At 33.3% G+C, this 16,268-nt stretch overlaps 1 protein-coding gene across 1 annotated transcript; it reads right to left on the bottom strand.

The window, feature by feature from the left end:
* Positions 1-1,655: 1,655 nt before the first annotated feature.
* Positions 1,656-4,871, bottom strand: LOC132040672 (protein CHLORORESPIRATORY REDUCTION 6, chloroplastic). Its single transcript, XM_059431327.1, has 4 exons — positions 4,602-4,871; positions 3,686-3,817; positions 2,761-2,969; positions 1,656-2,026 (listed from the first exon to the last, which is right to left on the bottom strand). Exons 1-4 carry the CDS (start codon positions 4,819-4,821, stop codon positions 1,820-1,822), a joined length of 768 nt encoding a protein of 255 aa, XP_059287310.1. The 5' UTR covers positions 4,822-4,871; the 3' UTR covers positions 1,656-1,819.
* Positions 4,872-16,268: the final 11,397 nt, after the last annotated feature.

Genomic DNA, 16,268 nt, shown 5'->3' with positions numbered 1-16,268 from the left:
TTATAATACTCTATTAAAAAAAAAAATTGAAAAAATAATAATAAAAACATTTTTAAAAAAGTAAATATCCTTCCTTTCCATGATTCTGTAACTTGATTTGGGAAATCTTTTTCTTCCATATCTTCTCCCGTAATTCCATCTCGTAATATCTTCTTCTTCATATTTGCTTAGAACTCACAACTTTTATTAAAAAAATAATTAAAAATTAAAAAAAAAAAAATACTAAAAAAGAAGTCCTTGAAGGACACCCATGGAGAGAGAGAATGAGAGAGCAAATGATGAGTCATAACAATTAGGCAAGTGCAGAAATTGACGACTAACACTTCATAAGACCTGGGAAAGGTTCATGTACATGAAAATGATTTTAAAAAATGAAGAGATCTCGATTTTGTCGAATTGAACCGATATCAAATGAAATCTTTGAAATAATGTAGCGCCGACATTATATAAATGTTTACGAGATCTTGAATTCAAATCACAAAAGAATGTGGACAAACATATATAATGATTGGCCAAATAAAATTCATATATATTTTGTTTCACCTAAAAGTGATGTTATCACAATCAAGGTACAATCAGGTACAAATGGGTTCTTGTGCGAAAAGTAAAATGAGAAATAAAACCGTAAATATAAAGTATCTCATATTGTTCTATTCTTACAATGATATAATTTCAAGATAATTTTGCTAATCCGAACCGCATCAAATTTAATACAACTTGTTAGTAAAAATAAACAATATTGATGAAAACAAGTAAACCCAGAAAACAACTTATTAAATCACGGTTGCATCACAACACAAGATTCACAAGATTTCAACACCGCAATCGAAAGAAGGATTCAAAGCGATTTCGGACAGTAGTTGCGTCACAGCATTTAGACAAATCGTTTTTTCGCTTCCTCGCAAGGTTCCACAACACTCTCAAACACTTGCACTAGTGTCTGAAAGTTTGGAGTTTGCACAAACTTCCCGACATACTTAAAAGAGAGGAAAAGAACAACTTTTAAGAAGAAGAAGAGATGTTTTCGGTGTGTGTTCAAGAAAAATATCTACCAGTATTTATAGGTAGAAAGCAAGACCTCGGTAGTCAAGGCGAGATCCGAAACGTCCCCTAACGTTTGGAAAATAAAGATCATCATTAATTCGGAGTAATGGACGAAATAACGTTGTACCAAATAACGCTGAAGTAATGAGCCTTGACTAGATTTTAATTCTAGGGAATGAACTTGGACATTACTCGATAAGCATGTATTTGGACAATTTCGGGTAAACTCAAAAATAGCAAAATAAAGATCGCCATTGAGTCAGTGTAATGGACGAAAGAACGTTGTACCAAATAACTGTGTAGTAATGAGCCTTGACCGGATTTTAATTCTAGGGATGAACTTGGTCATTAATCGATAAGCATTTGCACAATTTCGGGAAGCTCAAAAATAGCAAAAAATAATATTTTCCAAAACTAGAACATAATTAGGCCTCTCATATACCTCGCGCGCGGGAATGGGGGAAGGCAAATCGACCCATTTCCCATGTGCACAAGGCCACTCCCATTTCCCAACTATTTACAAACCAAATCATGCACAATTCAATATAACGAGGAAGAGGGAACTTTCCACCACCAATGTGGTACAAAATGCATTTCACATAAGACAAGAATGAGAAAATGAAAAGGGACCAACAAAGATTCGTTGGTTTTGTATTATTTAGAACAAGAGAATAATGGCAAATGGGTAACTAAATCCAACACAACTAATACTAGCAAAACAAGCATTTTATATTCAACAATTTCAAAATATGTTGTGAAAGTCTAATTTCAATTTTCATGAAGGATCAATGGGATGTTTATCAATCAAGTCAAATAGTTCATCTCCAATCCCAAAACCAAGCATTCTTGCCATGTCTTTTGTCTTCAGCCTTGGCATTGGAATCTCATTTTGCTTCAACCAAGAATATACCACAAACACCTTATTCATCACAAACAATTCTAATGCCTCTGGATTGAATACTACTCCCATTTTCATACTCATCTGTCAACAAAAAGTTTGAATTTAAAAAAAAAAAAAAAAACATATCAACAAAAAGTTTGAATTAAAAAAAGGCTGCATTTAGCTTAATTGATCTATAGTTCTTGGCGCAATGGTAAGAGTTATGGTCATGTGACCGAAGGTCACTTGTAGAATTAGTGATGGAGTCAGGATTTTCATTAAGAGGATTCTAAATATAAAGAAGGAAACATACAAAAGAATTGTTCTATTTACATTATGTAATTTTCCCTCTTAGCAGTGTCAATTGACTTCCCTTGGACAAACGGAGATCCGCTCTGGGTGAAAATAACCTCTTGAAAAAAATGCAATGTAAGACTACGTATAACAGATATAATGTGGTCCAACTCATCATAGGGACCCACCGACAGGGGCGGAGATAGGGGCCGCTAGGGGATTCATCTAAAAATAACATTGTATATACAAAATTAAAATTATATTTATGTATATATAGGAGATCTTGAATCCCCTTGACTTCTTTTATATATTTCGAATTCCCTCGATGAAAATCTTGATTTCACCACTGCTCGCCGATAGTGTGGACTTGGTGCACTAGCTTCCCTAATTTGTTTAGTTTAATTATTCAAGAATTCAATATCGGGCAGCTAGAATCGGTTAAAATACATTAATTGTGTAAAATATGTTTACACTATCGGAGTATGTAAGTAAAATTCAAAAAGAAAAGGTGTAGAATTTAGATTAATTAAAGAATTTGATACCTGATGAGGTACCAACATTGCTGCATAACGTGCAAGTTCTCCAGCTCTCCAATCCAATAAAACTGGCAACCATGGATAAGTAGCATCTAATCGAACGAACCATAGTCTTATATCTGGAAATTCTGATAATTCCCTTGGATCATATTTGTCTTCTCTTTTGTAATTTATTGTAAAGCCAATTGTCCTTTCCAGATACTGTTTGGGCTTGGCTATTACGTATTAGCAACATCATTAGCATCATACAAAGTGATTAGCAACATCATTAGCATCATACAAAATGGTAATAAAATATTTGGAAAAGATTTTTGTGTTTAATAAATCAGTTGAGTATGCATCAAACACTTTACCAAATTAAGGAGACATTAATTTGGAGGGATCTTATCCATCCTTTCCACCATAACCTTTGGTGATTAATGTCATTTTAGAAAATCAATAAATAAATAATTATTTTTTTCAATTTTACGTTTAACATCAGTTGATCTATAAAGTAAGAAGTTAATTGATTAGAAGTATACATTTTCCGAAAATTCTTGGTCAAAGAGTACAAGAATTACTAATAAGAATAGATTAGTTAAATTACTCTTCTTGTTAATATTTTCTTAAAGAATATGCAAAAGTCTGGCCTGATAAGTAAACGGAGACAAGAGAGAGTACTTCCTTAATTTCCTACTCCTTAAAACACTCAACTTATTAATTAACGACTTAAGTTATATACACTAATAGTCTAAAATTTCTACAATATCGTTGAGTTTTAACATTTGGTAAGATATTACTTATAGTATTATTTTTACTAGAATATCAATTACAGTAATATTTATCAAGAAATTGACCTGTAACTACCTAATAAATGATATAATTATGTAAATATTTTACACACCATCAACATGTACAGTTTAAACGTGTTAATTAATGAGCTGATACTTACCAGATAAGGGTGAAGATATTCCAGTTGCATTCTGAAATGTTGATAAGTCAAGACGTTGAATTATGCCATTATCTATTATAACTTCATATCTACCTTCTGATGGAGGCATTGGTGGAGGTGCCACTTCTGTATCTGTTAATCATCAAAATTACTTTTAATTAAGCTAATTAGAAAAAATAAAGATGTCTCATTATGGTGCATTCAGTAGGAATCAAACATGATGAATTGACCCATTAGAAGCTAATCTTATCCTTTCAGAATATAATATACGGATAATGTTCAATTGGGAACATTGAAATATGAAATAAAAATAGATTGACTAGAAACGACATATGTTATATTAACAAAACAGAATCAATAACAAATTGGGATACTAATTAAGAGACAAATAAGGTAGTTTCATTGTTGTGCATTCAGTAGTAATTGGACCAACGAGTTGACCAAGTTATGAGCTAATCTTATCCTTTCATAAGACCTATGGACAACATTCAATTGGAACATGAAAGCATGAAATTAAAAGAAATAAACTAGAAACAATATATGTTATGTCAATGGTAGCAGCGAAATTTATTAAATGAATAAAATTGAGATATATTAATGAAGTAATGTGCGTGCTTACTTTCTTGGTCATCATACTTGAACGACAAATAAAATTGTCTCATTGTCGTGCATTCATTAGGAATTGAACTGACGAATTAATCAATTATGAGCTAATGTTATCCTTTCAGATAATAACGTGAGCTAATGTTATCCTTTCAGATAATAACGTTTGGATAATATTCAACTAGAACATGAAAATATATGAAATAAAAAGAGATAAGACTAGATACAACATCTGTTATGTTAATAATACCAGCCAGATATAATTAAATGAACGGAATTGAGATATATTAATGAAGTAGTAAAGTGTGCCTACTTTCTTGGTCATCATAAAGGGAGAGGTCAAAATTCCCAGAAGGATTGAATGATACAGAGGCAGCAACTTGTCTCAACTGTGAAGAACAACAAGAACAAAAAGTGAAAGAAACTGAATAATCTAAATTTGATTTGTGTGAATTAATACATGGAACTAAAGAAGGAATTGTTTGTTTGAGTGTAGAAGAAAATGCATGTAATGGTCTTATTATGGAAGCCATGGATAAAGGAATGACTAATGTATTTTGTGCCTTTTTTCTTTTTACAGTTAAATAGTTATTTTTTTTATTTAGCTTATCACCTTTTTATTCTGGCCTCATGTTCAAAAGACTTATATCCATACTGGCTATTTTGGAAGTATTCTTTTCAAATTGCAGAATTGGACTTGAACTATTAACTTTTTGCAATTTCTTCCACCCTCCCACATATGGATGACAGGATGAGGCAACAATTGTAATGGGAATTTGTGTAAGAATAGTATTAGTTGTGCAAATTTTAAAGGTGGTCACATCTCTATAATTTTTTAATACCAAAGTCACATAAATTTATTTTATGACTTAAAAGTTATAACATTATCACCTTGGCAACCAAATGGTTACAATAGGCAGAAATGTAACTTTCAGTGGAATTTTTTTTTACCTTTTTAACTTTTTTAAACAACCGTTGAAAAAATGTAAATAAATGGAGATTCACCAATAAGCACTTGGCTAGATTTTCTTTTTCGTCATTTTATTTTTATATACTTTATCAGGATAGATTTTAGAATCAAAAAAATATTTTTTTCCACCATTATTGGAATACGGAAAATTCAAAATATTTTCTTGAATTTTATTGGTGTTAGCTCATGTGTTATCTGAGTATATATTGAGAGGGATGTGGAAGAGACTGTGGTATAGGTGTTACCTCCACATTTGCATGGTATGCAGGTGGCGGCCGACACACAGTTGAAGCAACTCTTGCCAACTACTAGATTTCCGGAAAGATTCATTTGTTGATCTTTTACTATTATGCTTTCTTCTAACAGTAAAATCAATTGTAATGGCTTGTTGAAGCCATGGATAAAGAAGAACGACTTTGTATTTTTTTACGGTTAAAACAGTTGTATGTTATTAGTTTTATCACATTATGTTTAAAATTGCTTATATCCTGACTGGCTATTTTGGAAGTGTTCTTTTTAAATTGCAGAATTGGACTGGAACTATTAACTTTACAATCCCTTGCCCCCTCACCCCGTCGCCCTACAGCACCACCCCCCCCCCTCCCCCGCACCCCCCGATGGATGAGGCCAAATTTTGTAAAAATGATATGGGCTAGTCACTTTTTGGATCAATTTGAGAATAGCCAATAAAATTTGACAAAATATAGTCACTTTTGATGCGGTAATACCGTTATTATCTTGTGGATTTCCAATTAATTAAGCAACAAAATCTAGGATTTATTCTCGTAATCTAGGAACTTAACAAAAGAGAAACTTCATGATAATGTTCTGGATTTCGACTAGGATAGTCTGATGGCAAAGTCGGAACCAGGATTTGAAGCTTATGAGCTTGGAATTCTAATCCTTAAAATTAGTGAGCTCTAAACAAATAATTTGTACTTATTCAATTGACGAGTCACTGCATATATAAATTTTAACTCGTACTCTATCAAATAATAGTGTAGAAAGATGTTGAACCTACAGAAATTGTGTTCAACATTATTTTCTTTTATTCAAAAACTTGCGGAGACCCAATATACGTGGCTGGCTTACTCAAGTTTAACATTAAAATGGACACTGAAAATACATGGGCTCTATTATCTTTTCAGCGGGTAGCCAATATGGTGTTCCTTAGCAAAGTATGAAGTGGAAAGGACAATTTGCAGGATTTCCCTTCGTCGGGGGTGGTCTTTAATTTTTGTCCCTCAAAATGGTGGTCTTTTTAGGCAGAATTTGCACATGGACAGAAATTTGCAAATTTCTGCCTTAAGGTAGAATTTTGTAACTTTTGCCTTGCGATTTTTTTTTTTTTTTTTATGGAATGATTCGAACCCACAACCTCGCATTGTTGGCAAGAAACGAAAAGCACCATCAATTTGAAGGACAAAAATTAAAGACCACCCTAAATGAAGGACAATCCGCCCAAAAGAAAAAAAGAAGTGGGAATACATAGAATACAAGTTGGGCTCACAGAAGCTCTATATGAATGGGCTGACCACTAGGTTTTGTTTGGGTCCCCTTTTTTGTGTTGATTAATTGGTGTGAAAGTCATTTTAAGGTTGTTTAAAACATAACCAATATTTTTAATGTATTTAAAAGAAATTCATACCTTAAAAAGTGTTAAAAGACTTGCTTCTTCTTCTACTTCATCTCATCCTTTGCACAAATAAGAAAGAGAGTAAATGCACAAGAATAATATCTCATACGAAGTACTAGGGGTGTACAAAGTAAACCGATAAACCGCACCAAACCGATAAACCGAGAAAAAAACCCGACTAGTGGTTTGGTTTGAAGGACATAATTGGTTTGGTTTGGTTTTAACTAAAAAAGTCAAAAACCAAACCAACCCGACATTACATGTATTCAATTTTTAAAATATTTTATACATAAAAATATTTATTTGTAAAGTAATTTATAAATATTTCTTAAATTTTTTCGTAATTTTTTATCTATTATCATATTATTCAAGCTTGAACTTAGAATTTTGAATGTCAATAAGTTTTATATCCTATGGATGTTAGTAACTCAAATAAAGTCCAAATCAAAACCAACTGAACACTAATCCTAACAAAAGAAATTCAATTTACCACTAGAAATGACAATAATGTTGGATATCTATTCTTTAGTTTTGCATAATTGATTTAGAGAGTAAAAATACATAACTTAAGTTTTTTTCTTTGTCATATAATTAATACTTACTTTAGCATGACTTAGTATTTTTAGATTATGGTCATTTTCTTTTATGGCTTGTTAATTATCAATATTTATTTTAACCGATTATATTAGCTTTTGTTGAATATTTTAATACAATGTCATCACTCTTCTCACATTTTGTGTTATTTTCTTAAGAAACACCTTAATTATATAATTGTATCTTACTGGACTAAATATTTAAAGTAAAGGTTATATGTTTTGTATCAAGACTATTCGAAAAAAAAAAACCCGAAAAATCCGAGAAAACCGAACAATCCGAACAATGAGAAAAGAGGTTGAAAAACCCGAATTTTATTGGTTTGGTTTGGTGTATAAATTTTAAAACCCGACGCAATTGGTTTGGTTTGGTGTTTAAAAATCCGAACCAACCCGAAGTACGTAAGCATCTAAACATTTATGTTGAAATTTAATTAACTCGTGAACAAGTGTCTATGTTCCTTCAGGATAGTTTAAACAATAGTAGTTGAAACTTGAAGCTTCAGGATACTATGTCTTGATGTTCGTACTCCACCATTCAAATTTCAAGACACTATGTTCTACTAAAGTTCGAAATGTTCAAGACACTGCTACAATCAAGAGATATGTTGCCCCACGTTAACTCTTTGTTGGTATATGAACCCAGATTTGCATGGGATGAAGGTGGTGGCCGACAGACTGGTTATGTTTTCTTGCAAGGTATTGATAGTTGAGAAATCTCTTAACAGTTACAGATATTTTAGAAAGTTTCATTTATTGATCTTCTTCAACTTTCATGCTTTTCTTCCAACAGAAAAAATTTATAACTGAGGGAAGAAGAAAAGGATTATTTTGAAAATAAAGGAAAAAGAAATAGCCATCCAATTTTTTATGAACAACTTTGACACATTCATGGGAAATTTAAAATATTCTCTTGAATTTTTAAGGGTGTAAGCTCATGTGTTATCTAAGTATATATTGAGAGGGATGTGGGTGAGATTGTGATGCAGGTGTTACATCCACATTTGCATGATATGCAGGTGGCGGCTGACAGACAGTTGAAGAAGCTCTTGTCAGTTACTAGATTTTCAAAAAAAATCATTTATTGATCTTTTACTTTTATGCTTTCTTCCAACAGTAAAAACAATTGCAATGTCTTGTTGAAGCCGTGGATAAAGAAGAACGACTCTGTATTTGCTTTACAGTTAAAACAGTTGTATGTTATTAGTTTTATCACCTTTTTAAATTTGGCCTTATGTTTATCAATTTGAAAAATAGCCGATATTTAAAAATTTGACAATAAATAGTCACTTTTCATCGGAAATACCAATATTGTCTTGTGGATTTCGAATTAAATAAGCAAAAATCTGAATTTATTCTCGTAATCTAGGAACTTAACAAAAGAAAAACCTCATGATAATGTCTTGGATTTCATCTAGGATAATTTGACTGCAACGCTGGAGCATGGATTTGAAGCTTATGCGTTCGGGATTCTAATCCTTTAAAATTAATGAACTATAAAATATCAAATTTTTACATATTCAGTTGACGAGTCACTGATTTATATAAATTTTAACTCATACTCTGTCAAATAATAGTATAGAAAGTTGTTGAACCCACAAACACTACAAAAAAAAATAGGGATTTTCGACCACACATGGTCGAAAAAGCCAATATTTCGACCAATTCCTCGACCACACGCGTAGGTTGCTAACACGAAGGTCGAAATCAAATTTCTACCTAAATTAAGAGAAACTGTTTTCGACCTCATGTGGTCGAAAATATTATTTTATAATTAAATTATATTTAATTTTTTCGACCACACGTGGTCGAAAACATTATTTATCTTTAAATATTTCGACCTCCTGTGGTCGAAATCTGAAAAATTTAAATATAAAAAGAAATTTATTTACACAACTATTGTAAATTCGGCCCAAAATTTCGACTACCAGTGGTCGAAATTGTAAATTCGCGTAATTTTGACTACCGTGGTCGAAATCGGCAACAATATTAAATTTCGACCACATGTGGTCGAAATTGTATTTTTTCGGGTACAATTTCGACCTCATGTGGTCGAAATTTAAATATCTAGTCGATTTTTGACCACTGTGGCCGAAAATCTGGAATATTTTTTCCAGCATTTGCCTGCTTTTGACGGCCCACCTGCCAATTTCCAAACAACCAAATTCATCAACCAAAACAACCATCCAATTCATCAACAATGCGACATAACAACCATAAACAATGGGGGCACTGCGACATGGCCAGTCGGCTAACTCCATGCCAACCCATCTGTAAATTGTGTCATTGGAGGGCCAAGTGATGGGAGGCATAGCGCAGGATCTCTAGCTCCAATCCGAAGGGACGTGTCATTATGCCCTCTAGTGGTATATACGGACTCTTCTTTTTTGACTTTTTCAGGGCTTTCGCAATAGCCTTTCCCCTTTTATCACCCACTAGCTACAAAATAAATAATGTAAGTATTGCAATATTGATAGGAGTACCAAAAAGAATCTCTTTTGGAAGTATTTGTTCATTTCTCAACTGTGAAGGAAAGCCTACTGGCATCTTTTTTAAATGACAAATGTTTTGCTACACAAGGTTATGCATCTCATTATATCAAGGAAATGGTTTATTACAAAAAAAGAGATTACAAAAGGACTGAAGAAATTCCGAATTTAGGCATAAAAAATAAACAACATTAATGCATACTTAATTAATCAAGATTCTACTACTGCTGCTGCTGCTGGTCTAAGCTTCTAAGAAGAGCAGTTTTTTATCCATCTTGTACCTAATCCTTGAGAAACTTTAACAACTATGTCTTGTAACATTAAATCATTAACATTATAAAATTTCACTAATCAAAGCTTGTATACCTTTAATAACATTATTCCTCTCTGTTGGTTGTTGTAAACTAATTTTTTGTTCCTCCTCCTTTTTTAACTTTAGTAAACTAGTTTTTTGTTCCTCCTTTTTTAACTTTAGTACCATATATAAGAAATAATACCTAGAAATCGCATATACTATGAAAAGGAAAAGAAAATAAAAGCTAATCTATCAACAAAATTGAATAAACACAGTAACAGATTTTCCAGCCAACATACTTAAACCCCAAGATCCATCCAACAACAAAAGCCATCCTTAAAAGTCAATTAAGATCCAGATACTTATAAGTCTTACAATCAATTAAGTAAAACTACACATATTTAATAGTTCTAAAATGAAATACATGCTAATTTTTATCATTTTCTTCCTCGTCTGACCACTCTTCCTCATCGCTTGTTTCATTTCATCATTTTCTTCGACTTCTTCAGTAACATCTGCTACATCGACTTCTTCTAATATATGTTTTGGATGCTGCAGTTTAGTTTCTAATTCTGGGTCGACTATTTGGTTAACATGTGATATGTCGTCATTCTGAAAGGCAGCAGGCAAATCATTCTCAACTTCCATACGACCAACAAGCTTGGTTTTAATTACCACCCACCAATCAGACTTATCTGGTCTCAATGGATAAGGGACATAGTACACCTGATTAACGTTGTGTGCAATGACGAAAGGATCATAACCTGCATACCTCCACTTGTGCTTTACTTCAATTATATTGCACTCCTTTAGTACCCTCATACCTCTTTTTGGGGTTGGATCAAACCAGTTACATAGGAAAAGAACAATTTTTTTGAGAGGTCAACCAGAATAATTTAACTCTAAGATCTCTTCGATTACACCAAAATAATCAACACCATCAGCACCTTTAACCCACACACCACTGTTATTAGTTTTCATATGGTTAGCACATTTTTGGGTATTAAATTTGAAACCATTAACCACATATTTGTCCATACAATGAACACTAGTGGGTCCCCAAGATAAGTCCCTCAAAAATTGTTCATGAAAATCACACGGATTATTGTAAACCTATTAAAAGGTAAGAAATAGAAAGTTAGAAATATTAGAATTCAAAACTTAGTACTGTTGATAGCTTTGGTTAGATAATTATATATAAAACTTACGTAATTGTTACACCAAGGTGCAAATTGGTTGGACACTTTTTCTTGACCATGTATATCCACAAAGAGATTGTCCAACAAAATGGAATTTAGGTTAGCGCCTTTTCTCATTTTAAATGATAAATTTTTGCAATTTTAGTTAAACTTTCTCATAATAAGGTTGAACTTCTGGACAATTTAACAAGATATGTGTCGAAGCTGATTTATACTCCATTTGATTCAAAGGTCTCTTACGTTCTTTTGACCCATTACCTGATCGATTAAAGATCAATATCGGCTTCAACAAAGAGTTATTCACACCTCCATCGTAGTGTCGATTAGGCTCCGTTTTCAAACAAGTTACATCGTTCTGAAAGTGGTAAGAATAGAAATGGGATGTTTCCTTGGTAAGGTATACTTCGTACATTGAGCCTTCCACTTTCGATTTCTGCTTGATAGCCTTCTTTAACTTACCAATAGACCTGCATTTATATTGTGTTAAGTCTAAAAAAAAAAGAGTGATTATATAGGAACAAATAAAAAAAATGACTCATTACCTCTCGAAGGGATACATCCACCTATATTGAACTAGGCCTCCGAGCTCAAGCTTCGTATGCAAGTGCGTGAATTGCAAGCATGTTCCATCAAATCAAAGAACCCCGGTGGAAGAATTTTCTCCAACCTGTTTGTGATAACAGGAATATTTTGATGCATCCGAGAAAGGTTGTCTTCCCTAAACGTACTGGAACACAAGTCTTTGAAGAACAAACTAATTTCTGTCATAGGTTTCCAGATTCGTTCGTGCAAGCCATAAATGCATAGGAGTAAACTTTCCATGAAAACGTACGATACGCATGACTTTTCATCCCATGTATCCCGCCTTGCTCCATATCAACACATGATCCGAAATTTGATGCATGGCCATCGAGCATCTTCAAGTTCTGGAGCCACTCACAAATCTTTCGCTTCTGCTCCATTGTGAAAGAATATGAAGCAGCAGAGAGAAGTGAATCTGTCAGAACATAAACCCAACCTAACATTACGTGGTTCGGCCTAAAAGTCTAGATAGGTGCTATCAAACAAGCCAGTGCCTCACCATCCGACGGATGACACATAACACCTATGGCCTTCAATTTTCACCGTGCCATCTCATATATGCATGAAAGCAGAGCTATTAGATGCATACAACCTCTTTAACCTTGGTATTAGAGGTAAATAATGCATCACCTTAGCAGCAACTCTCTTCCCACTGCGAGTATCCTTAAACCGATCACTACCACAAAACTTACAAGATTCTAGATCGACATCATCCTTATAGTATAACATGCAACGATTTTCACAACAATCAATTTTCACCGACCAGAGTCCCAACTTAGGCACCATTCTCTTTTCCTTATAGTAATTATCGAGTATCTCTAGAGTCGGGTCAACCAATCTACGACGAGGTCAATCACAAAATCCATTACCCCTTCGGGAAACATTGTAATCTACTTTGATACTCAATAATGTAACAATGCTGATAGATAATCGTAGAGTGGTAGAACCATCATGTAAGGGCCGACTAGCTTGATTTAGCTTTTTATAAAAACGTCTGGCCTCTTCATTGGGAGGTTCTTCAACATGGTCACCGGATTCAAAGCCTGAATGAATGCCATAAGCATCCCGAACCATGTCGTGCATTCTAGAATTCTCGGACATTAGGTTCTAGTGCCCTACTACTTTCACCCACAACAAAGTTCTGAAATCTACCCAAACTGTTACGCGTTTCTCCATGACTAGTCCAAAGTGTATAATTACTTTTAAAACCTTCATCCATTAGATGTAGCCTAACAATCTCTGGGGTCTTGAATTTCATACATTCACATTTGGAACAAGGACACTTAACCACACCATGAATTGTAAAATCCTCAAGTGTTTTAGCATAGTCAACAAACCATAAACACCGGCTACAAATTCATTCTTCAACCCAAATCGACCAGGATTAGTTCTATCGTAAATCCAACTACGAGATTCCATCTACACAAATAGCACAAAGTTTGAACTTGTTAAACAATCCCTAGTTTATCTGATTAGTAACTAGTGTCAAACATTATCTCCAAGTTCTAAAAGAACATACAATACCATTCAGGTCACAAGCAAAAATTTGTCTTCAAGTTGCCTAAAAATGATAGTTGACCTTTGCTGGAAGTAAATGATGTTTAAGGATCCACTATTACGAAAAAATGTTACTTTAGCCACTAAAACTACAGTTTCTGATTGATGGAAAATACAATGTTTCATCTTTTGATTAAATTCTCCCTTCTTTTTTTTCCGTTTAAATCTTAAATGCTAGGATATTTTTATGAGATAAGTGGCCAATCATAAATGTTTCCACTTTTTCTTAAGAACTGGAAAACAAGGATGGATATGTCTTGGTGGTACCATCATGTGCATTACAGGTAAGCCTCGTCATTGGTGTGGTCTGCTATAGTTCTTCATTTAGATTTTACATTATGACATAAATCCATTTCCTCGTGTTTGTTCTGCTTGTTTGGAACTTCACATGCTTCATCTAGTATGGGCCTTGAAATACTAGTTTCTTATGATAAGTGGTAAAGTGAAATTGGGGAAATTGGAGAACTTAATTTCAACACAGCAACATTCAATATCAATATTTCATTCAATTTCAATTTACCCTAAAATAAATAACATAATATAAATTCTAAAACAAATAGTGAACACTAAATAAAGTTATCAAATCTACTAAATATAGAAGGTAATGCAACTAATAACATGAGATTGAAATGCATGCTTGGGAACTAGTTCAATGTGGGGCTTATTCATAAGATTGAAAAGAAAAGAAAAAAGTACCTGGGGCTGCGCCACCGTCGGTGGGCTGCTGGTCGGAAAGGCGGTGGGGTTCGTTGAGCGTCTGGGGTGGTGGGGCGGTGGGGTGGTGGTGTGCGTAGAGAGGAGAGGGAGAGTGGAAAGAGAGAGAAGGGGGGAAAGGTATAAAAGAAAAAGACCCGGTTGGGTCTAAATGTAATACAATTAATTAAGCTAATTTGACTTAATTATTTCGACCCTGTGTGGTCAAAATTAGTTTTTTTTTTTAACTGATTGTTTCATACTTATATAATCTGTAAATGTATAAAATGATTTTTTTTTCCCTTTATTATTTGTACAAAAATTAATTTCGACCACATGTGATCAAAATTCTATTTTCTCGTTAAAAAATTGACCCCGTGTGGTCGAAATCATATAAAAATAAAATAAAAATTAGATTCTTGAAATTTCGACCGCGTGTGGTCAATTTTTTCGACCAATAGTGGTCGAAATTTCGAGGTCGAAAATGGCATTTTTTTTAGTAGTGAAATATTGGATTCAACATTGTTATTTTTTATTCAAAAACGTATGGGGACCCAATATCTGTGGATGGTTTACTCAAATTCAACATTAAAAATGGATGAGAAAAGACATCTTTTCACCCCTAAACTTGCACCGAAAACTCACTTTAGCAATTAAACTTTACTTGTAATTATTTACCCCCCTAAATAACTTATACGTGAATTAAACTCAACCTTACGTTGCCCAGAGCAATCTTACAATGGGCTGTGTAGAACACTCTCCGCCACAAGAACGCCACGTCAACAATTGATTAAATTTTAAATTTTTACTCTTTTTTCTATTTTTTTATTTTCATTCATCTTTTTTGTTTTTAAAAAGTCTCAATTCAATTCCTTCTTCTTCACCCCCCCACCCCCACCCCCAACCAAACCCACCTTCTCTATTCCTTCTTCTTCACAACCCCCCCGCCCCAACCCACCCCACCCCACAACCCACCTTCTTCTTGCTGCTCTCCCCCGCTACCTTCTTACACCACAAAATTGCAAATTGTGACAGTTGCAATTTATTTTATATAAAATTATTATATTTATAGTCGTCAATTTATTAATTTATTTCTCTCCAACATTTAGTCCAACAATGGTGGTCATGGAAATGATGCAATAGAGAGGGTAGTGGCAATGGAGGAGAAGGTATTTTGGAGAAGACAATAAATAAAGAGAAAGAGAAATAAAAAACTTAAAAGGAAAAGTGGGACCCACATATTTTATTGTCTCAAAATAAAAAATTATATAATTAAAAAATATTAATATATCAAGAAAAAAATATTAAAAGTTATGTATTGGCCATTAAAAAAATGAGATGGGTATTATTTTATCGCTTTTTAAATTTTTTTTTCCTCCTCACTTTGCTTTCCGTGAAGGTGAGTACACTTTCTACTTAGGGGGATATTTAATATACTATCGACAAGAATAGGTGGATAAATAATTACAAGTAAAGTTTAATTGCTGAAGTAAGTTTTCGATGCAAATTTTGGGGGTGAAAGATGTCTTTTCTCAAAATAGATACTGAAAATACATGGACACTGAAAATACATGGACTCTATTATCTTTTTAGAGGGTAGCCAATATGGCTATTCTTAGCAAGTATGAAATGGAAATACATCTATTATATATAAGTGGTGAAGATGGACGAACATGGCTATTAATATTTGTACCAAAAGGCTATATAAATTGTACACTTTAACACAGCAATGAATACTTGTACCAAAAGATATAAATTGTATTAATTTTTAACCAACTACTTCTTTATCCCGTGACATATGTCATAGTACCGAATATTTATTTTCTTCTCATGTATATAGGTATGCACTTCAATTTTAATTCTCCGACATATTTATTTCCTCCTTGCACTTTTACTTGAACACTTTTGACTTTTCATGTTCTTTAAGTACTCCCTCCGTCTCATATTACTTGGTCACATTACTAAA

Source organism: Lycium ferocissimum, chromosome 12 (genome assembly GCF_029784015.1).
Source record: "Lycium ferocissimum isolate CSIRO_LF1 chromosome 12, AGI_CSIRO_Lferr_CH_V1, whole genome shotgun sequence".
NCBI classification, from domain to species: Eukaryota; Viridiplantae; Streptophyta; class Magnoliopsida; order Solanales; family Solanaceae; genus Lycium; species Lycium ferocissimum.
The sequence above is the reverse complement of the archived record's forward strand: the minus strand, read 5'-3'. Positions and strand labels throughout refer to the sequence as shown.